At 41.6% G+C, this 24,510-nt stretch overlaps 1 protein-coding gene across 4 annotated transcripts in view; it reads right to left on the bottom strand.

Annotated features, from left to right (window-relative positions):
* Positions 1–24,510, bottom strand: part of LOC131473877 (Kv channel-interacting protein 2-like) — a 155,557-nt gene that overhangs the window by 91,440 nt on the left and 39,607 nt on the right. For 2 of the 4 annotated variants that reach the window (XM_058651469.1, XM_058651468.1), the window contains one exon: positions 10,792–10,891. In XM_058651469.1, coding sequence (XP_058507452.1) covers positions 10,792–10,816 — 25 coding nt within the window. In that variant the 5' untranslated portion in view covers positions 10,817–10,891. Of the gene's footprint in view, positions 1–2,103; positions 2,388–10,791; positions 10,892–24,510 lie in introns of those variants that run through there. The other 2 variants (XM_058651465.1, XM_058651467.1) reach the window with 1 other exon arrangement.

Here is a 24,510-nt window from a genome sequence, read left to right as displayed (position 1 = left end):
TCCATTTCTTTAGGGGCTCCAATTGTTTTACCGACTGATACTAACCGGAGACTGCCCAACAATTTATGATCGAGCCCTCGTTGCTACAAACAAAAACATGAGGCAGACGTGTGACCCGCCGTCGGTGACACAGACCCCATCTACTACACACTTAGACTAATCGCAGCAGAAAGCCAAAAGGTGAACGTGCAACAGAGAAGTTGTCGAAGTGTGAAGAGCTCTCCAAAGCTTAAGGTTTGCCCAAGTGTGACGGGGAGCACGGAGCGCGTCGGGTTGACACGACTAGCACAACAAATACTGCATGTAAAGTTGCGACGCCTGACGGATGCTTGTGAATCCAGAACAATTCCTTTGCGGTCACTTTTTAAACCTCCAGCAGCAGACTATACAAAAGGTGAAGCCCACCCACACACACACTTTAATATAAAAATTATTCAGCAGAAGATGCCCACATACTCTGCGTCTACTGTTTTCACACTGTCTTCACACAACTTGGAATGACTTCATGAATTTAAGATACACTACGTTAGTGACAAACCACTGCTTATATCTGCGAATGCGTGGACTTCAGTGCGAACGAACCCGTAGAGCTCGTGGCTTACAGCTCTCTCTCCTGGCTCTTACTTCCCTCTGCAGGCCTAGGATGTGTTCGGGCATAAAAGTCAGCATTTTATTAAGGCAGCTGGCACTTAACAGGCAAACGGTGCTCAGTATAAGCAGGGAGAGCGGAGAGCTCTAACGTGACAAGGGAAGGATGTGGTGTCAGGGAAACACCTCAGGAGATAAAGCTGCAGTCGCAAACCACCGACGTCTCCTACATACATGCTAATGTACCAGTCAGTATCAGACAGGGTTCATTATGAGGCAATTAAAGTGATGTGTGTCAAGTATCATCTGCAATGATCAAGTCATCAGGGCTGCAACTAATGATTATTTTCTCTCTTTTTTTTTTTAAATTGATTCTGTTTATTAGTTGTGTGGTCCATTAAATGTCAGAAACAACAATGATTTATTTGTCCATGAACAAAATATACACATTTTTGTCTGGTTTCTTTGGAATGGAGGAGCACAGGAAACCAGAAATGTGTCACATTTAAGATGTTGAAGCAAGAGTTCTTTTGATTGAGCAGAAAACATTCATCAATATTAGGACTGAAAGAATAACTCGATAAATCAATTATCGAGGTTTTTGTCATTATTGAAACAAGATTTCTGATTGTTTTAGCTTCTTAGATGTGAATATGTTCTGGTTTCTTTGCACCGAATAACAAAGAAATCATTAACACTGAATCATTTTGGGTTTCTGGACAAAACAAGACATTGGAAAACATCATCATCTTTCCAGGTCTGAAAAACACTGATCAAGATGTTCTGACATTTTATGGACCAAACCATTAATCTTAATTAATAGTTGCAGCTCTAATCAATACTGATATGACATAGCTGGCAACCAACTGAGTGACCAATTCATGGATTAATTACAGCCCTGTAGTCATCATCTATCTCACTCACTAACTCACAGCGAGAGAAAACCAAATTAATTGAAACTTTTTAAATTCACATGGCATGAATTGTCGCTCAGACGTTGATGCAGCCGTGCTTTGCAGAGAAAAAAACCAAGTCGTCCAGATAGAACAGACCAAAGCAACTCCTCATAAATTCTGCTCATCATCTCGGTCATACAGGTGTTTCCGTACAGACAGTGACAGAGAGCGAGGTGGTCTTCCATGTCTGAGCCAGGCCAGCAAGGTCACACACACACACACACACACACACACACACTGTTGTCCATAAACCATTCAGTCATTAATGCAACAACATCCACATGCAACACTGACATTTAAAAAAAGATTCAACATGTTTATATTTCCATTCATTTCTCCCCCTTTTCTTTCATGCTTTTTTACACTATAGTATAAAGAAGAAATGTTAATATCTATATAAAAATATTGAAATTTTCCAAAGGGGAGGAAATGAATGGCGAACAGGTTGTGACATTTGAAGTTAGGTGGAACAAGCTCCTCACAGCTCTGCACTATGAATCTTTTTCTTTCTTTTTTTTTTAATGCAACATTCCCGTGTTTCAGACGCCGGTTCACTCACCCGTTAGTTGGTCGTAGGATCCGTCCAGCTCTCTGGAGTCCGACAGGCTTTGGTCGCGGTTTTTCGCCTTCATTTTGTGCGCCGGAATGTGGAACTATGAGTGACAACAGCGACCGAACAGTGGGTTTTGTCTTGTCGTACGCCCTCGCGGAGGATGGCTACGGCTGAATCACCGTCAACAAGTCATGTTTGCTTTGCATTAAATGATAATTGTTGTTATTATTGTTATAAAGAGGGGGGAGTCATCTATAAGTCGCTGTTTCCAGGGTCTGTTCCTGTGTGCGCTCTCGGCATCCAGGAGCGGAGTGAACCTGGCGCGCGGAGCCACTCTCACGCGGTGTGACGCGCGCGCGCGCCCACACACACACACATACAGAGAAAGAGAGAGAGTGAGTGAGTGTGTGTGAGAGAGAGAGAGAGAGAGAGAGCGTGAGAGAGGAGGGGGGTGGATTACTTTTGCATATTTTATTGATTGTGGATTATTACGGAAGAGTATTAGAGCCACATTCTAGATTAACATCAGAATTCTGAGATTAAGTATGAGATAAAAGTCAGAACTCTGAGGTTAAAGTCAGAATTGGAGATAAAAGTCATAATTGTGAGATTTAAATCTGATATCTGAGATTATGACAGTCGTCAAATGAACAATTTATGTATTTTTATTTTACCTAATCTAACCATGCTCCGTTTCAAATGAGAGTTGAACAAAGAATTCACAATATTACAAAACCAGATCACCAGCAGCACACGAAAAGCATAAAACCTCAAGTCAAGGTTTCAAGAAAAGTGTTTCCATCCCATCACAGAAGTGTAATCATTTCTTCCTTAGGCCATGACCTACATTTCCAGAAAGAAAGAAAGAAAGAAAAACATGGAGGTTTCTTGCGTTTAGACTGAGAATCTGTTTTTCAGGTGAGACCTGAACAAGATAAGCAGCAGCACAAAGACAAAACACAGAGTTTCAGAAAGAAACACATTAATAACGCACTCCTTTATCTCCACTCCATTAACAGATTCGATAAACAGGCAGACAAAAATCAACATTCTCCAATTTCAGCTTTATAAAGTGCTTTAAAAACCCTAAATCCCTTAACTGCACTCATATTAGAACCCAATTTCATTCATGCAGTCTCTGTCTCGCTCAGACAACCATCAGAATTCCTCCCCACCAGTAATATCGCCATCACATCCTCTCCTAATGTTCTCCACGGAGCCCGAGAGCCGTGTCACATGTGTACAGAGACATCAGCAGGAGCAACAAGGAGCACACTGGTGCTGCCAGGCAGAGGTTCTGACTACATCTGATCTATAAATACTCACTGGCACTGGGAAGCCTTGTATCTTTCCCGTTTTCCTTGCTTTTCTTCCCCCCTCTCTTTCTCTTTCTCTCTCACTGGTGCATGCTTACATCATGACATTTGGTCACAATCTGCCCGGCAATCTGTCTTTGATGCCATATTTTTCAACAGCATGTCAGGGTTTGCATCAATAATGCTCACGACTCTTCTGCGCATCCGTCTGTGTATTTATTTCAGGCATGAACAGTTGTGTTTGTCAGTCTGTTGCTGTGCAGAGATGTTATTATTATTATTATTATTATTATCATTTTCCCCATTTAAATGCCTTTTTGACCAATGGTAAAATAATTGAGGTCCAAACTCTAGTGCAGTGTTTCCCATATTTATCTGATTGGTAAATTAACCACAACTTCATGATATGCATGTTTTTAAAACCTCATTAATTCATCCATCTTCTAACACTTGATCGTGAGACGATAGCATGCAACTGTAAATCAATTTAAAAGACTTAAAAATCCGGAAAACGTGCGTTCATCTCCAACATTTAGCACAGAAATGTCTTGAATCACAATATTTAACAGGGGAGTCTGGTGTATTTAGCTATTTCCGTCATAATTCTGTGAACAAATCTCTGTAATTAACTGAGTCTAATGTTTCAGTGCACTGACAACAACAGTTTCATGCAGCCGTGCTGTGATGACGCACACAGGGACAACGTGCAAACTCCATGCAGAAAGCCTGTATTTTACATCATTACACATGAATATTAAAACTGTAGTGCTTCGCTTTTACATTCAAGCTTGTCGGATGATTGCACGCAATGCTGATTATTATACTATCTAGTCTAGCGTGTGTTTGGATCTCATTTCACCCGGCAACAGGATCTAAGACTGTATGGAGCATGACTGAGAACACAAAGAGGTGCACACGAAAACATTCAGAAGTCAGTTCTACTTCTGCTCAAAACACCCAGTTGATCAGCAGTTTGATGGGGGGGAAAAGAGCTTCTTGTACCCGCCCAAAATCTCTCTCATTAAGGTCTGATAGTATTGCTTCACAAAGTGCATTTTCTGGCGAAGGACACATCATCTCTGTTGTGGAATCCCACACCCAGGCAGAATAATATCAATAAAAACAAACAAAAAAACTGTACTGCAGCTTCAAGTGAAAAGCTTTAAAAATCAAGCAAATGTATTTGAAAAAATAAAAAAATAAAAGTCCAATGACCCATATGTGGTTCCCAAACTATGGGAATGTCCTGGTGCACTGGTTGACATGGATTCACTTCTCTGTTCAGCCATTCATTCTGTCCCTTAGGGACACATCTGACCTCTGGATCAGACACATCTCTGAAAGGTTGTGTGTCATGAGACGGGACTGCCTGAAATCCCCATTCAAGTCTTTCAGTAGTCCAGTCATGTCTGTCTACATGTGTAGCAGTGACCTCCCTGTTATCATTTGATTACTTAACAAAGACATTAGCTGGAGTTTGAGAGAATATAATCAAGTGTACTGTATGTGTGTGTTTCTAACTTATATTTCATGTTACACGTGCAGGGATTTCCCTTTTTTAAAGGCAAGATAATAGTGATGATGATAATTGTTATTAATGTTATTGATTCATGAAATGCTCTAGCGTCTCCTCTTTCCTCTCTTTGTAAATGTGATGTTTTGTTTGTAATCTGCTGAACATGTACATGTGAAGAGGGATCCCTCCTCTGTGGCTCTTCCTGGGTCCCCCCCCCCCCCCCCATTTTTTTCTCTGTACAAGGGTTTTTGTGGAAGTTTTTCCTCACTCGATGTGAGGGTCTAAGGACAGAGGACACTCAGACTGTAAAGCCCTACAAGGCAAGTTGTGTTTGTGATGTTGGGCCGTATAAAATTGACTTGACTTTTATGTGAAATAAAGAACACACGTCCTCCAAATCCTGCACTTGACCTTTGCTTTAGCTAATTAATGATGAGTTACCTCGTCATTCCCGAGCTATTCATGTTTGGAGTGTCATGTTAAAGTCACTGCTTTTATTGAACTATTCATAGTCACATTTTAAATGTATGATCCTGTGTGTTTACCTTTCATGCGAGGAGACCCGCAGACACGGGGTGACTCACTATGATTCCCCCTGGGTGAATTTGCTGTGTTTGCCAGCATTAACGACACAGTGAGATACACAAATAACTCGGTACCTTAGGCCAGCTCTGTTTGGTCATTTCAACTTCTCACACACCACAACATGACGCCTTTATCATCTCGGTCACGAAATCTGCTTTCTACTGCCTCGAGATAGAAATGAGTCATCGCTGCACATGACCACACCTCATTTATTTCAAACATGTCAACAGAACACACACACACACACAAATGCACACACATATTATAATTTCCCAATCACATACTGTATATGTGCTTTTAAAATAACACATTTTTGAGGGACTTTCTCCAGTATTGATGCTGTTTTTCCACTACATGGTCCCAGCTCAGCTCGCATCTACATGGTTTGGTTGGTCTTCATTACAATATAGTACCTCCTCAACGGGGGCGGGGTCATCACAGCACGGCTGCATGAAACTGCCGTGACTTTGTATTATATGGGACACAGACGGACCAGTGACATGTAAAGCAGTTGTTTTCAGTGAACTGAATCATTAGAATCAGTTAATTAAAATTATTTGTTCAGTTCTTCCTGCATGAGCACTCCGTTAGACGCAGTCACTGGACCGTGCTGGACAGTGCTGTTACTAAATACACCAGACTCCTCATTTAAAATGACGCAATTTTAGATGCAATTTCCATGCTAAATGGTGGAGATTTACCCATGTTTTCAGGATTGTTAAGTTGTTTTAACTGATCTACAGTTCGGCATTGTTCGCTTTGATTCTTGTACTTTTTCCTGTGACGACACTCTGACCAATCAGTGCACGGCAGTCTTAACGTCACGCTCGGAACCTCGCCTGAGCAGATACAAAAAAAAAGTACCAGGTACAATCACTAATGGAAAAGAAAAATAACCGTGCCGTGCAGAGACGAGTAGAGTCATGCTAGTGGAAAACACGCCATTAGTGTAACACTTGAGCGACAGCATGACCGTGGCTTATGTCATTGATAAACCCTGTGTTAGTCCTACTATTTCATGTCACGAAATATCTTCTGTGAAACAGTTCTATTACGGCAAGTTTATTCAAGAGTAGAATGAAATCTAAACTTTTTATTAAAAAAAATCGTACCTCCAGTATATACAAATACTCCAGTGGTAAATAAAACTGTGCACGTTAAATCACTATACCAATCTATAAATATGAAAATATATCACAGTAAATGCACCTGTTGGACTTGCTCCATGTGCCCGATGGGAAAAATGACAGCTGCACTTTGTGTCAGTTTGTGTGCAGAGTCAGAATCCAGAGCCCTTAATGTTCCCTGTAGGTTCTGCTTACTCGATTTTAGAAGCAGCAGTCCTGATATACACAGCCTAACTGCTTGTCTCCTTATCATAACACGGTTGCTTTATCTGTGATCGTCTACATATTTCCATGTAGTATAATGACTGAAAGAGTTAAGGTCAGGAGGAGATGACTCTTCCCACTGCTAAGCCTCATTGGAATCCTGCACACCACCAGTAAACAGAGGGAGGCCCACAATAATCTCCAGCCCTCCTTTTTTTCTGTCATCTAATACCAACAAAATATTTCACAGATACAGACGATTGGGTGGGGATTGGATTTCTGTGTGCGGTAAATGAAAGGAGACAGGGAGCAGTGGATTCTAAATGAAGCTGAGGAGGAGTGTGCAAGAATGAAAGATAGGGGAAGTGGGGAGATCGATGCATGGTGAGTTAGAGGGGATTTAGTGTTTTGGGGGCCAAAATGAAGTGAATCAGCAAGTCATTGATGGGGGGGCGGGGGGGGGGGGCTCTCTGTGCCTGCAGGTTATAGATGCATGGGCTCCCCAAGACAAACACGTGGACGCGCACACGTCGAAGCCGCACGGTGACCCACAGACGACCTTCTTGTAAGTTATAACAGCATGACAGATCCCAGACGTGAAGCCAGCTGGGGAGCAAGGTCTGTTGTTGCTTTCTTTCCTACGTGATGTTTATACCCATGTTTTCAACACCAGGCAACATCAGGAACAAGAACATTCTTTTCATGCTTCTGCTCGAAACAAAGCTCATTTCCTACAGCTCCACTACTGTAACAAAATATACAGAGTTGAGGCTTTTGTTGACGGTGAGAGACATGTTGAAATGAAAGCAAAGAATGAATGAAAGATTCCATCTGTCTCTGTCTTTTGCGTGGAGTATAAATGAGCCTTATGTGTTAATGGCATGTTTCATTCACAGCTGATAACTGTGTTGTGGCTGGTAATAAACAATGGCAAAGGACTATAATTGGTAACTTCCGCAGACATGTAAAACAGTTCCGAAGCAGTTCATAAGGGCAAAAAGTACGGTCATGCGGCTTCTCCTGCATCTATGGTTATATCTCATCTCAACTAATTATGGTATTTAGGTGGTGAAATCAATGACAAAATCAATGTAAAATAAAATACACTGTAAAATAATGTTCCTTTCACTTTATTTGTGTCTTTCTTGTACATTCCATATATGGTACCTTTATGGACCTTGATTTTCTACACAAAAAAGTAACACTTCTATATCCTCTGATAATCCATTTCAAGCATTTCAATGAGTGTCATGTAAAGGGTTAAAGGTTGGGGTGGGGTAGCTCAATGGTTAAATGACAGGTAAGGTAAGGTAAGGTTAAAAGTCTCCATTTCTACCTGGATTTTTTTCCAATGAAAATTTCAATCCTTCAATCTCATGCTGCAAAACATCAGGATAATGTGGACAGCAGGAGGACCTGGAGCTGACATTTCTTTCACCCTGATGTAACGTCTTACTTGACTATATACTCAAGATACCATACTAAAAACCGCTGGTTAATGTACAGTGAGGGCAGCAGCACATTCCAACTTGGACATGTTAAAATCAAGCCAGAATTAGCTTTTTAATTCCATTCTACCAATAAACCTTCACCACCTTCTAACTGGATTATTCACACCTACTTAAAAGCTCAAACAGACGCATGGACATACATGTTGTGTTGGTGTCTGCAAGTAATTGATAAAAGCCCAAATGTGAAAGCAAGGGAAGACAAAAAGGAGGGGGAGCGGGGGTTCTCTCATTAAACTAGTGAGATGTACCCTCAGGCTGTGACAGCAACCCCAAGGTTATGTCCCCTGTCCTTGGCAAAACTCCACCATGAATATTAATGGCACAAAACTCCGGGATCCCTAAAACAGGCTGTTCATGTGTATGTGCTCAAATCGTAGCGATGCCAACCAGAATGAGTCACACACTGTGCTGCAACAGCTAAACAAAGCAGACTTTTCTCCTCAGACATGACACATAATATTCACAACTTCTGTAGGATTACGGGGGGGAAGAGTCATAAAGATCATCTCCCAGAACAATTCGACACCTCAGCAAAGGGGAAAATAAATCGGATTAACTTGAGAAAAGCAGCCACTGATTGTATTTCAAATTCCTGAAGTTCTCAAAGAAAGGGAGGAGAGGAAATCCTCCTGGTTAAGCAGTATTAAAAAGCACTTCAAATGTCTCAATGACACTTGCTCTCATTATTCACCGCTGCCACCGACCTTACAGCACAGAGCTGTCAGCGTGGCCTCTGTCACACAGCCAATACAGGCCAAGAGAGTGATTGATGACGTCGAATGAGAATCAGACTCGAAAGCACGGCAAACACAGATGAACCTACACACACAAATCACCCTAGAAATTGCACAAAAACAGCTGAAGTCACAGAGTTTTTTATGTTTAATTTTGTTTATATACTCAGGTTGTAAAATGTCCTCTAGATCTATAAACTACACAGTCCAAATCAACACAGAAGCAGTTCTGCTCCAAGCTACATACTCATCATTTTAAAACAATTAGAGTTTCCATCTTGTCTTGCCATTCCCTTGATATTAACAGTTTATACGTGCCATCATGGTGTAGCATTACTGTATGTGTTCATCAAGTCAAGAGAAGGAGGCCTTTCTTCAGTAATAAAAGAGAGAGTCATCTTGTGCTAGATGCTTTGAACTACTTTCTGTCACGTGGCACATTACTCATTGTCAGAGATGGGAGTAGGTCACACATATGCAAGTCACAAGTCTTAACCTTCAAGTTTCAAGCAAGTCTGAAGTCTTCCTTGCGAGAATAAAGCAAGTTATACGGATATAGAAGTCATATGGGTATAGAAAATGAGGATGATTTCCCACATATTCTACATTTAAATGTGCTAAAAAAAAGAGTTATTTTGAACATTTTGTTTGAATAAATTAGGAGAGATGAGGCTTATTAGAGTGAAAAGTTGCATATGGATGAATAATCCATATGTAAACATTAACCAGAAGAGAAGAGAAAGAAAAATCTGCTCATGTTTTCATTGCAATTCATCACTAGCTTTAGTTAAAAACACAAAAGCATCATTGGGTTGCCAGGTTTGTAAATAATCAAGTCAAGTTTCATGTCCTCAAATTTGCAACTTAAGTCAGACGTGAGGCAAGTCACATGACTATGATTATATGTGAACTCATCATTATGACATGGGAAGCTGTGTTGAGGATATCCTGACCCTAGCACTCTCAGAAACATAGTGTTAACAGGTGGTTAATGCAGCATATTTATGCATCTTTAACTCACGACGTCCAAGTCTGCTGCAATGAAAAGGTCCCCTCTCCTCCTCTGTCTCCACCCACTTTCACTTACATCTCCATGTATCTCCATCTTTCTCAAACCTCTACCTCCTCCATATGCCAGAGACGGATGAGCCGACAAAATAACCTTGAGGAAACACAGACCGAATCGGTGTCAGATTTCTTTTCCCCACCCATAATCACACTTGACTGTGATTGTGTTTATTTTATTCCCCCGATGCCACCACCCATGCGGGAAAAGAGGAATAACGTAACCACTGACCCTCAGGTCCGTTTGCTGTCTCAGCGAGCCTTTAAAACCTGTGATAGATGTTGACAGATGTCAGCTGGGCTGCGGCTGCCGACGTCACCTTTTGCCTGAGGGACAGCACCTTGTGTGGCAGAGTGGCTGGCACACACACACACATACAGAGACACACACACTGGGTACTCAGTTGGTGACAGCGTGGGAGTCCAAGTATTATAACCTCTCTTCTCGCCACACTCCATACAGCTCATGGTTTAGGTTTAGTGCACAACTGAGAGCAGCTGAATAATGTTGCATCTCTTTATGTTTACTGGCTAACAAAAAAGCCGTATGAATTACTCATGAGTGTAAAGTGCATACTTTTTTTTCCTTTCTCTGACTCACTTGCTTTCACTTTTTCCTTTTTCATTTCCTCTTACCGTTGCTTGTGCCCGTTCTCGCCATCTTCCTTAGTCCTGCCGCGTCCTTGTGGTGTCCGTTCCAGACGCTGTCCTCTCCGTCCAGACAGGGGAGTCATCTCTGTGGAAAAGGTACACAAACAGATTCACACACTCGTAACAAACTGGAGCGCATCATGTGGAGGTGACCTACATGATGGTTCCTCGACTGATGTTTACATAATCTCTGCCATGTGCCGTATCTGTCAGTGAAACACAGTCTGGAGGACGTGGCCAAAAACCTATCATAGCACAAAATGTTCAAATCAGTTGATATCAATACAATGTTTGATAAAATGTCACACTTGGATGTGATACCAGACAGGTACAAATGTAAAATACTATCCATAAATCATATATATCGCATGCTTCACTATGCACAGACTGTAAAAATGTAAATTAAACCAGAAAAGGCATTTTAGCTGAGTCATGTTTGAGCTGTTTATTTCTTCTTTTTGGAAAAATGATGTTTTTTACACAGTTGGTGAATTATTCTTTCAAATGTGCTGGTAACAGCTATATACGTTCATAAATGGTCTAAAATATCTAATATCGGTATCCGTTGTTTGTTCTCAAGCTGTGTTTTCACAAAGCATAAACATTATGTCAAGACAGAGAGCCTAAGTTATATTTGTATTAATGAACCTTTTATGGAAATATACACTATTGAATTATTGCCCAGCCCTAGTCTAGACATGAAAGACTTAAAATCAAGGAAGTGGGACATCATAAAGTTCTGCTACTGCTTTGTCATCATACATAACCACCACGTCTCCCTAAAATATATTCTATAAATTATTTAAGGCTTTTACCACAAGCCTTTTGAAGCTCTTCTCCTGATTTTGGGATTTGGGGAGTCCTAAGTACAGCAGATACTGTCAGGACAACCACAAATACATGCATAATTGTTCATAAATGAATTAGTCACTAATATTAGTTTTTTGATATTTTAGGTCTCTATGCTGTTTGTTTGTTTGTTTTGTTTTTTTAAGTATTAAATACTACAGTATGTCTCCATACAGGAAGGGAACACCATGCAGGTACTTCAACCTCTATTGCTCTTGTTAGAGCGTTACATTGTGCGTAAACACAGAGTAATGAAAAGTGCTATATATCAGACAAAGAGGCTGCGTTTCACGCTACAAACTACAAAATCCTGACTCTGCTGATTGTGTTGTGCTCACTTTAGTCATCACAGCACCATGACAATCAAAGCCATGAGATTGGAAAGATATAAACCTCACTTTATTATCGTCTCCCAGTGTGTTCCCAGGAGGTTCACCAATTGATTTTCAAATGGGCATTGTGTGAGCACTAGTACAGCTGTGTGTGTGTGTCTGTGTGTGTGTGTGTGTGTGTGCCCTTTCATCAGGGCACTGCAACCTGAGCTTGTGTACCGAAGCGGTGACAGCAACCAAGCACACAGAATCCAGTTAGAATCATCCACATGCCCCTGCAAGTCAGTCGAGTCTGTGAGCGTGAGAGAGAGAGAGAATAGATAGCGAGGTTGAATTAAACCTGTTGGAGACCATTTTCGCCGTATTATCAGTTATACGCAGTTACACGTGGAAAAACATGATGTTGGACACCATTTATCTCATAATCTCGTCACATCCCTCATCTCTATTCAATATTCTTTCACAGCGATCTCATTATCACTTCCCATTTCCCCGATGCGTCATTGATCTGTTGGCACAATAAATTGCCTTGCCGTAAACCATACCCGTTTGTCATTGGTGCGTCATCGGAGTAAACAGTGCGAGCGTGTTTGGACAAATACTTAAAATAACATATTATCATGGGTGGGGGAAGGACAGCTAAATAGCCATCAGTGGGGGCGGGGGCCATAAAGTCGCCCTCTGATAGATCGCCGGGGTGTGCATGAATGAAGCAGGTGTACGGGTTTTATAGGTGCGAGCAGAGTGAAGCGGCTAAGGAAGATAAATGGAAAGCAGGGGCTTGTGGGTAGATGGAGGATATGATTGAGAGAGCAAACAGAAAAGTGCCAATGCACTGAGCAGACAGATGGATGGAGTCTGGTGGGCCGGAAACCGCCTCAGCCTCTACTCTGAAATGTGTTGTCCCATTAATGTCGCCAGAGGGTTGTTTTCATGCTGCCGAACAAAAAGTTGTACCCGTGACGCTGTCGGAGCTCATTCCCCCTCTCCACTGTGAGAGGCCAGAGCAGCAGGTACCTGATGTGATGATTCCCTCTCATAATGCTCCTCGGTGGGTTTTTTTTTTTTTTGTTAAATCAGGATCCTCTTTACAGCACCGCCTGCTCTGCTCTCCTGTCGAACTCATTGTCAGTGTAATTACTCTGACCATCTGTAAAGTGGCTGCGTGATCAGTGAGCTATGATACCAGTGGGGAATGAAAGAGATGAATGGGAGCGACAGCAATTCCACTTCATTGTATGTACAAATAAGAGGCCGTCCACACGGAGACGGCGTTTTAGGGGAAAATCTCAAAATGCTGGCCTTGCGTTTCCGTGTAGACCGCAAATACCCTACTTCAGGACATTTTCCCGCCTCTCTTGCGCGCACTGTGGTTCATTGTCTTGTGTTTGGCGATTGTTTGACAGTGTTACCAACTACTGTCAATGAAAAGAAACTAAAGTCAGCCTGAAAAGACGCTAGATATCACCAGAACACGTCCTGTTTTTAGATATTTCCCACACAGGGGTGAAAAAAAGTGTTGAATTTTTACTTGACTAAACAAAAACAGTGTGTTTGTGTGTCAGTAAATACAGTTAGATGGATCTTACTCTTGCGGTATAAGTATTTAGGTTTATGACAGGAAGTTGTTGTTGCTAGTTGATAAAAATCACTAAAGATGCACACGGAAACGGTACGAACCGTAAACTTAAACAAACAGACATCATTTTCCTTTCTTTCCTCTGGCTCGTTTTAGTCGGTCTCCGTTTCTGTTGTTATATCTAATGTTCACAACGTCCTCCTCTGTTTTTTGGTGACTACAGTGCTGGGATATGTGCTACAGCGTTTAGAGTCGGGCTTCCGTGTGGACGGAGATATTTCCTGAAACGATGCCGTGTTTGCGGGGAACTTTTTAAAAACGGCAAAGAAAAAGATCATTTAAGTTTCGTGCCGTTTCCGTCTGGGCGTGGCCTAAGTCTAACCACGGCAAGCGACATGAAGAATGTCCAGTGGACATTCATGAGATTCAAATCAGGCAACACAGGTATGAACTCAGCGATTCTAATTTACTGTGTCTAATCACTGCTGGGTTTAGAATGGTGTGTGTTTCAGGGGTTATCTGTGTGTTTGCCTCCATTTGTGCATGTGCATGTGTGTCCTATGGGTGTTGAATAAGTAATACAGAGGCGCCTAATGAAAGATAATGTCTCGTTAATGATCTGTCAAAACGAAGCGTTCGCTTATTGAAGAAGGGATCATCCCGAGCTTTAATTTCCACCCTGTGACTCAGACTGGAGGATGTTATTGCTTCATGTGTGCGTACGGTACACACAATATAAATATATATAGACACACACACACACCGAAAAATGAAAAAGCCTTTCAATGCTCAGCGTGTTTTGCTCAGGCTGAGCTCGGGTGCCAATGTGCTGTTTTGTTTGTGTGTGTACTGAGAAGTGCTGAAGCGTCTCATCAACCACTTCAGCTGCCTGCTGCGGATTAACAGAGGCGATGGAAACAGAACACAACCACCAAACCTCCCATAAATGGCCATCTAGCCAACAGCTGTGAAGGAAGGATTAGCCTCTGCTTTATTCACGACACTTCATTGTCAAGAAAAGCTCTTACTGCTAATCTTGGCTGCGGCTTTTCACTCTCTCAGTGGGGACGAGCCTCTTCACAACACTCTTCTGAACACTGCGAGTAATGAGCGCTGATGTGGACGCAAGTTAGGGTACAGACGCGTGGCTCGAGCTCGAACTGAGACAACTCACGATCAGCCACGAAATGAGAATGAACCCCAGACTGAAGGTCGCGTTTAGGAGAGCGCTCACATGTGTAAGTAAACGCAGAGAAGTCTCCGCGGCTCAAACTGAGATGTGGAAGTGGATAAGGTCTGATGAAAAAGGAGTTTCACACACACACACACACACACACACACACACACACACACAGACACACACACACACACACACACACACACACACACACACACACACACACACACACAGACAGACACACACACATACACACAGCTCCGAGCAGGGAAGAGCATGGTAGATAAAGAAGTCAGGCATAGGTCAGGGTGCCCTTTAATGGGGCAGAGAAACAGAAATTGTTTTTTGGTTTGTTTTTGAAGTGGTGCAGATAAGAAATCAAGAGAGAGATCAGCTGAGCTTGCACATGTGTGTGTGTGTGTGTGTGTGTGTGGTTTAAAGTAATTGTAGATAAGTCACCTACTGTACGTCTGCAATGAACTAGTCAATTAGTCCATCAACTGAAATGTAATGGTAGTTCTAGCCTTGACAACCAAGCAAAGCACCAACACTACAGTTCTGCAGCACATCTACAGCTGTTGACACGGCCACCAAGAGCAATTGAGATTTAGATTGAGTGTCTTGCCAAAGTTTAGAAGATGACCTGTCTAGTCTACATGCCGATGTGTCCTTGGGTAAGACACTTAACTCCACGTTGCTCTGACGGCTGTGCCCGCAGCATGTGAATGGGTATAAAAGATGAGTGATAGAAAACGTGCTGCACATTGATGTAAGAAAGTGTGAGTGAATGGGTGAATGGCAAAACTGTAGTGTAAAGCAGCTTTGGGTGGTCATCAAGACTAGAAAAGTGATCTATAAATACAGACCATTTACTTTCCTTCCCTCAACGCACATCAAGAGCTATGAAACCATTATCAGTTGCCGTAAGAAACATCTCTTAAATGAGGATATGAACCATTACGCCGTTCATGAACATATTTAACGTAGTGTCAGCAGCCAGTGTTTCGTCTTGGGCTAACGAGGGCTGACGCTCTTGAACTTCTCCAGCAGAACTTGACAGACTCAAACCACTGTTTGATACATTTGTATTGTAACTAACTGTAACTAGGGCAAAAAGCACTGAAAATCTAAGAGTATTCTTACCCTGCATCAACAGAAATGTTTATCAGAATCCATTCTTAACTTTTTGAGTCATGATGCTCAAAGACACAAGACATAAGCTCCTTGCTGAAGGTAATAATTGGTTATAGTCAAAATAACAAACACCTTTTCAGAGGAGGATTTTTTTTGTAAACCCTTGGATAAAAAGTACCAGTCTGTAAAAATGAACCATTCAAAGAGAAGCAGCAATCCCACATAAGTGTTTCCTGATGACCGTGATACAAACAGATGGGTAAACAAAGCTGAAGAGAGCTGACAAAGAAGATAATGACAATCACTGTGGTATTCAGACCGACTATTAAGGACACACAATGGGTATAGGTTTAGTGGCGAAGTGAAGCGTGACGACTCTAATGAGGACAAATGGATGTTTGCAGAGTAGATGCAGGTTATCAAAACCATACCTCCACATACAGAAGCATTCAGGCATGAAGCTGCACCTGAGATGTGGATAAACGACCAAACATGTCGATCAATGAAGCACATCACTGACCACTGGTGTTTTCATGCACGTGTGTAACCTTCTGCACTGTGTACGTACAATAAAATAAACTGTTCGGGGACTAGAAATAAAAATCATATCTTGATACACGGTACAGTCTGGGTTGTGTTTCCACCATGGGGTGTGTACATCCCACCAGTGTCACAACTAACCCTAACCCACAACAACTAACCCTGACCTCATGGTTAAATATAATGAAGACACTACTCACGGAGTTCCTTCATTTTAAAACCCCTTTTTTTTTTATCTGATCCAAGCACTACATGATTTTTTTTTTTAAATCCCAGGCATTCATTTATATAATTGCTGTATATGCACCTCCAATTTGAGCATGAATCTAATTTGTAAACCACACAGCTACAACAGTCTCGCTGCTCTATTGATTGAAACACGAGCGAATACTGTAACTAATGTGCTCGGCCGTCTAGAAAGCCTCCTGCTCTGTGCGTCTTCCTACTTAAGATTGGCATTTACTCAGCGCGGTCGATACTAGTATAAACTAGTGAAGTGCCGTCACTTTAATATAGGTGATCCATGTCCCCAGTCAACACATGGGAATGCAAATAGATTCTCTGTCCATTGTCTGGATGCAAACGTCTGCCGTGAGGCTTACATCTGTCCTCACATGCTGGCTGGCATTTTGTTGTATGTGTGTTAGCTAATGATGACGGACAGCTTGGTTGAGAGGTTTCATTGTATTCCAAAAAAAAAAAAAAGGTATTTTAAAAACACAATAAATAAGATGAGATCAATATCTAAATAATGTGACCATTGTTTATTGAACAAATTCCCTAAAGATTTAATTCATGCCAATTTTTTAGCTTTTGTCTAGCCTCGAACAGAATTGTCATTGGACTCTTTCTCCTTGTGCCTCCTGTGGAACAGAGCCAAGCTGTCTCCAGCATCCAGCTGCTTCCTCCCACAGTGCAGAGTAATCATCAAACACAGATGCTTCACTGGAGCTCGCACCACGTCTGTCAGCCACACGGACTGAAGAGCAGGATCGTGGGGTTTTGGTCCACATGCACACAGCCGTCACTGTATGGAGCTCAGGAAGCCGATGTCACGCAATCCCACCATGCAACGGTCGTAATCCAGACAAACGCCATATTGGCAGGAAGCGGCACTGTGCTAAATCATAGATGTATATAACCTGCAGTTTACATGCATGTTAAAAGTCCGAGTGTAGTCAAACAATGATTTTGGTTTTGTCATGTTAACACGTTAGTCTGACTAAAATCTAGCTAGTCTTAGTCGGACTAGCATACCTGGATAATGCGATTCATAGCCGGATTATCCTGCTTGTATACGCATAGTCAGACTGGAGTCGGACTTGTTGTTCTGCACATGCACCAAAATTTCCTCCCCGGTCCTTGACCCGGAAGTAGGAGACAACATATAAACTGCACTATTGCGAGAAACCGTATGGCGTCAGCGTCTTTCTTGCCATGTTCAATCTAATTTGTATCACAATCAACGACTGTCACACAATCCCATCATGCAATGGTCGTAATCCAAACAAACGCCATTTTGGCTGGAAGCGGCACTAGATATAACCTTGCATGTATACCAGGCAACATGTCAGGCAAGTCATCTTGCTGGCTGTATTGATAAAAAACTGATAGATAGTTGTTCAGCTGTGGGATGCCAAAATAGACAGCGACAACAAAGCAGGAGGAATATTTAATCAGATGCCTAAAGCTCCTAAGAGGTCGCAAAGGTGGGTCACAGCCATAAAACCAATCTCAAAGTGCTCAAGGAAGACGGACTTTTACTGCAATATCTAAGTGCTCTCCAGAGTAGGATGAGCCAAAGTCGAAGTTGTCAGGGTTACTGCAGGTGTGGAGGAAAGTCTGCTCCAACCGTTTCCATACTGGTGAAAAGCACCCGGGAGCATTATAACGGTCAGACGTATTCAGTCTGACAACTTCTGTGCTTGCTTTCTGTGGATTTATTTGTGCAGTGAACTCGGGTGGCCAAAAAAAACTAAAAGTGGTTAATTTTTGCAGAAGCTTTTCCTGTCACCATGGCGGAGTAAACAAACGGAGTCATGTGATGTCTGGAGCTCTATAGTATCAATCAAAATTCACAGTTGGTACAACATGAAAATGTAATTAAAAACTCGACCAAGCTCAGCAGTTATGCCGTTATTGGATGTGAACTTAAGAATCGGACAAAGGAAAGCCCGCAGGTGACTACATTTCCCACATACATACAGAGATTCAATGGCTTCCTGCCAATTGGTTAGTGCTCTCAACAGTGACATAACTGGAAAGCAGCAAACAGTGCAGTGTGGGTTGCCAAGTTTTATGTAACAAAACCAACAGATTGGGCAATCAAAAAAAAAAAAGAGTCCAAAATCCAGCATCCAGTATCAGAAGAAAATACCCATCTGTAAAACCATTCCCACTGCTATCAAGAGCATTGCCATCATCACCAAATGCAATGTAACATCATTTTAACACCATAATTGTTCAGGGGCACCAGTTACATAATAACTTTAATTCAAATGTAGGCCTCTATAAATTGATATTACTCAAACAGTTTGCATGAAAAATGACAAAAAAATGCATCAGTGGCCGAAATCACTCCATACATGTATATATACTTCAATTTGAAATGTAACCTGCGCAAACACCTCAAAAGTAGTATGGTAAAATCACATTAAACAAACATTACACTACACTAAAAATTACAGTAAAGAAGCTTACAGTGGCTATGAACTTACTTTGTAGCCAATTACTGTAGCAAGGATGTCTCAATTTCAACAGAATTCTTCACTTTTAAAGTCACATCAGCAGGCAGCATGTTCTCCAAAGCAGGGGGTGTAAGAAGTAAAAGCATTTCATGTTCCCACCTACATGCAAAGAAAGTAGAAAAGACTGCAATTTGAATTTGAATGCCTCTACAGTAGACACTGCACGCTGATTCACTGACTCATCTTCATCCTCAGGTTTGAACCGTCCCTGCTTTTATGCAGACATTTTGATGCGTCACAGTGAGAAAACACGGGTCTAATGAGTAACATTTACAACAACGTTGTCCGGGGCTTTGGAAAGTCACGACATAAACAGTGATTAAAGGACTAACACAAACTGAAGCAACTAACTGGAATTCGTCCAGCCAGTTTAGTGTAAAGGACCTATATTGAAAGGTCAAAGGTTTAAAACGGAAAGTTGAGGTTTCTTGAAGTGTGGTTGTATGAGGCATTGACACATTATTGACACTGACTTTGTCATACCATTTCCGTGGACCCGCCTGAGGGCCACGCACTTGTTTTTACTGACAACATGGTAGCCAGCAGGGACAGATGGAAAAAACAGAATTTAGATATTTAATAAAAGTCTGCTGAAGTCCACAATATCTTCAGAACATGGCAGCCTTTGACACATGGAAACTTAGGGTTATAAACCCCCAACTCTCCTACAAAAAACCTCTAAAACGGCATTTTTTTACTTTGTTACAATGCAGGAGATGCTGGTCTACTGCTGCCTAGATTGGTAAGTTTGTGTCAATTAGGTCATTCCAAATGAAGGATTCCCAACACTGAAGTCACAATATTTGAACTAACTGATGAAGACAGCAGTGGGTGAATAACTCATGTGTGTTGTGACATAAAATGACTTCTTTTCTCTGTGGACTTTGCTGCTGGATTGAAAAACTACAGTTTCCGGGTAAGAGAAGGCAGAGTTAAAGCAAGAAAAAGCAGCAAACACACTATTAAGATATCATAGACTTAAGAAGGCCTGAATTTTATGAGCTGAATCTTTTAATAAGGGAGTGTCTGCTGGTCCAATAAGGAGTAGAGAAACCCTTCATTCTGCCTTAACTTTGCATAACACAAATCCCTGATAAAACGATGTCACAGCGCATCAGAGGCCGCATCATTCACAAAATCAAATACTCAGCCAATTGTTAATGACAGCTCTCTTACCACCTGGCACAACCTTGACTTGACAGATGGCACAGTTAAAAAGCCTCAGGAGCACATGGAAACACAGGTGTGCACACTTGCATGAACATAGTAGGTAAATGAACATTACCATACTCTCTCACACACACACACACACACACACACACACAAAAACACATACACAGTACTGAGATTCAGACTAATTATTAGTTAGAGTAGCCATTAGAAAGGGATTTGTAGGAATAGTGTTGCTGCGAGACGTGGTCCTTGCAATCAATTCACCAGTTTCCCATTAGCTGCAGATACTGCATCCATGTCTAATTGGAGAAGCAAAGCAGAGGCAGGTTTTTCTCATAACTCAGACGAAACACAAGCAAGAGGCTCAAACAGCATATAGTGCTGAGGAGAAATGGAAATGAGGTTATTTGGAAAATCACACTCTTGAAAACCATAAAAATGAAAAATTGGAAAACATTTGATTTTATTTTGTATTCCTTTTAAAGGGGAGCCAAGTGTGACATTAGGGTACTATGGACTAAAACCTTTTGGCAAACTCTGGCATATTAACAGAAATGAGAATAAATCAATTAACAATTAGTAATTTACTATATACAGACTTTCCACGTTATCAGCTTATTTGGAAAGGAAAAAAGGAGAACGTAAAACTGGCTTTCAGCCAGTAAAGCCATTATAATTGAATGCGAGTGAATGGAGCCGTCGTCATCAGCAACAACCTTTGGCCAGTTTGGAGCAGTAATGCTCTCGGTCAGGCTTGTGTTTTGACTTAGAACCTTTTATTTGGTAGGCGGGGTGTACACTGTGCTGGATGGCCGTGTCAGCGAGATACAACATCCAGCACAACACAACAGATAACAATGGAGCATCTCGTTTTTTCTGCTCAGTTTGTAGCCGTCTCAACAAGATATCAAGCTTTGTATAAAAATAGTGCTGTGGCTGTTGAAGAAACACCGTTTCGTCGCCCGATCAGCTGACTGTCATGGGTACCCAAAGGAAGGGTACCCAAAATGAAATGTAAAAATACGTTACACTCGGTGGAAACTCGGCCAATAGTGGTGGAAGCTGCAGCTCGGTCTCGCAGCAATTTCATGAGGACCAACATTGGTAATTTTGCCATTGAATAAAGGAAACGGATAAAAGAAACCACAGTCATCAAGACCTTGACATCACCTTTCATGTAGGATTTGTAGGTTTAGCATAGGCAAAATAGAAAATGACAAATAGAGAGAACTCAGAAAACCGACAGAGACCTGGCAGGGGTTAGAAAGAGAAGCAGAGTGGGAGAGCCATGGAAGAGCAGCAGCAGTGATGTGACTGGGGAATTAAGTAGAGCTCAATGCTTCCAATGACAGGTAATCGCTCACACACAATGTGCTTTGACAGCATGAGAAACGTGTCACCACACACACACACACACACACACACAAAAAAAACGGCCCCACGCAAACAAACAAAAGCACACGCAGGCATTCCCACACATGACAATCATCAGTGGATGTAAAAACGGAGACATGCCTGTTGTGTAACTGAAATATCAGGCGAGAGGAAGCAGCTGCTTTCCCTTCAAAAATGATTTGTTAATACTAAAAGATCCTGAGGGTTTAAAGCCTCAGTTCACACACACACACACACTATTTGCTGGATTACGGTTTGCTGGTTCTATATTTAGCAAATATTGACGTGTCAGGTTCAATCTCAGCGACGTTGAGAGGTTTGAGGCAAGCCGGGCTGAGCTGCTGCGTATCAATATACACACTATTGCAGTCAGGCGAGGGCTTTTAATGGGTTTTTTTCACACGCAGTCACTGAATATGCATACTCATAATGTTTGCATAGCACAGGGCCAACGCTCTCTGAGCGAGCACAGTGCCCTGGGCAGGGGAGCGGATGTGCCATCTACAAGATGAATCTACTCCACAAATAAATCAGACTTTTTCCCCAGAGGATTTGATTTGCTGGGGCAACACCTGCGCACTTACATTCACATACAGTATATACATTACACTGTTTAACTAACACGCACACTTAATGTGCAGCGTGTAAAAGAGAAGCACACGCACAGTTACAACCGTTTACAGATGGGGTGCATGGCATTACGTAAAGAAAACTGCTTTTCTAATCCCAGGGTGGGCAAAAGTTCTCTCACCTCCCACCTCAGTAATGCCTCCAACCGACTGTGAGCGTTCCGCAATCTCGTAAAATCATAATAAATCACATGGTGCAACGCGAATGTAATAAATCTGGCAACACTCAGATTACCAGAAGTACCTGAAGTGACTCATATCCGAGTTTTACACTGATGTGACTCGGATGTGATTTCTTGAGGGCTACGTAGACACAACTGCACAACTCAGATTTACAAATCAGATCTGTGTCGCTATCAGTGTGTGGTCCTAGATCGGGTGTATATCCATATATGCCGCCATGCAACATGCACGCAAGAGAATGGTCACATCAGAGTGTGTGTCGCCAGTTTTGCCATTGTGCGTATGCTGAGCAGTGACGTCACTGACAAAGCAGATTACGGACCTCTAGAGCTAAATCTTACTCACAAATTTGGTGCGACGGCTTCCATTTCTCATGTCACGGATCAATAAAGGACCATCTCATCATACAGGTCTCCCGCTTCAAAAGATCACAGATATGACATTTTCCATTATTGTTGATGATGCATGTAAAAGGAATATGTGTGCCTATGGGAGAGCGGTCACATGAAGATGCAAGACGTTTATGGATATGAATGTGAGCAGTAGGGTTGCCAATCATTCTGTGCAAATAAGGATTTGTTCTGTATTTGTGTTCAACAGATACGGAATGCACTTTGTTCCTTATTTTTAAAAACGGGCAAAAACCATGACTTATGAAAGATGCACAATATATATGAGGTAAAATAAAATCCTCTTCCTGTCATTCGTCATTCTGTTGTCCGGTTCATTGTGAGTCCTGTGTATCGTTGCCACGCAGAGCCGGCAGACAGGAGGATACTGGTCAGGGGAAGAAAAGAAAATAGCAAAAATATAATAAAATGTATATATCATATTTGGTTGATAGAAAGTACATACATAGAAATACTATTGAAAACAGCAAAACTGCAACTTTGACTCAACTGTGAAAGTGTGTAGTGTGTGATGGGGTGCAATACGTAAACAGTATACAGTATAAGTGCTCCTTGTTTTCTTATCAGGAAGTTGGCAACCCTAGCAAGCTGTCAAATCTTAATTTATGTTAAATATGATGCATGTAGACTGTAAAATACAAAAAAAATAATAATAATTTGCATTGTTACCGTGTGTCTGTGGTAAACAGCAGAACATTAACTGTAGCCAGATACACACAAAAATCACTGGTGTGGAAGTGTTCACTTCACGAGTTCGTCTTTGAACCTCCCTAACAATACAAAATTTCACATACGGCATCTTTCACCCCCAAAATCTTACCATGCACACTGGGCTTAACAGAGAAAGGATACAGTGGGTAAAACAATCTTTAATCATGAGTGAAATCCTCCCTCTGTGACCCAGGGCAGGGCAGAACTAATTCACAGCTGAAGGTCAAACTCAAACAGTCACGGCAGCAATCGCATACAGCCACGACCACAACTGAAAGACAAGTATCTAATAATATGTGGAGATTGAACAGAGACACGATTTAGCCAGGGATTGAGTAAAATCCTAAAGGAGATTAAACTTTCCTCTCAATATGATTATAATTCTACATACACATATATATATGTACACAGTATATGAGATATTTCCTGAGGTGAATGCAAAAGGAAAACAAACAGGCTGGAATGTGCTTGATTAAATTTGTACAAATACTTATAATAGTAGATGCTGCTGAAAGCGTCCAAATGAGAGGTGTACAAGTCCACTTGTGTATAAACAGTGACTGGTAGACGCGTTTCATCATAAGTCAGCTAATGATGCAGCAGAAGCTACTTTGCTGCAGCGAATCAGGTGGCTCATATGTATTCTGGCTGCTACCTGAAACATAAGTTAATGGAAAACAGGGCTATTTTTGGAGAACGTTGAGGTGAGCAGCCACTTTAGTGCGGCTTACAAATGAGTTACACTGATTGGTAAAAGCATAAGTTTTCAAGTTAAATGTCCACTGAGACACATTTAAGTCATCTTCATTCATACAAATGAAACGCTTCATACTCTTGCGGGGCTA

Source organism: Solea solea, chromosome 15, assembly GCF_958295425.1.
Source record: "Solea solea chromosome 15, fSolSol10.1, whole genome shotgun sequence".
Classification (NCBI taxonomy): domain Eukaryota; kingdom Metazoa; phylum Chordata; class Actinopteri; order Pleuronectiformes; family Soleidae; genus Solea; species Solea solea.
The sequence above is the reverse complement of the archived record's forward strand: the minus strand, read 5'-3'. Positions and strand labels throughout refer to the sequence as shown.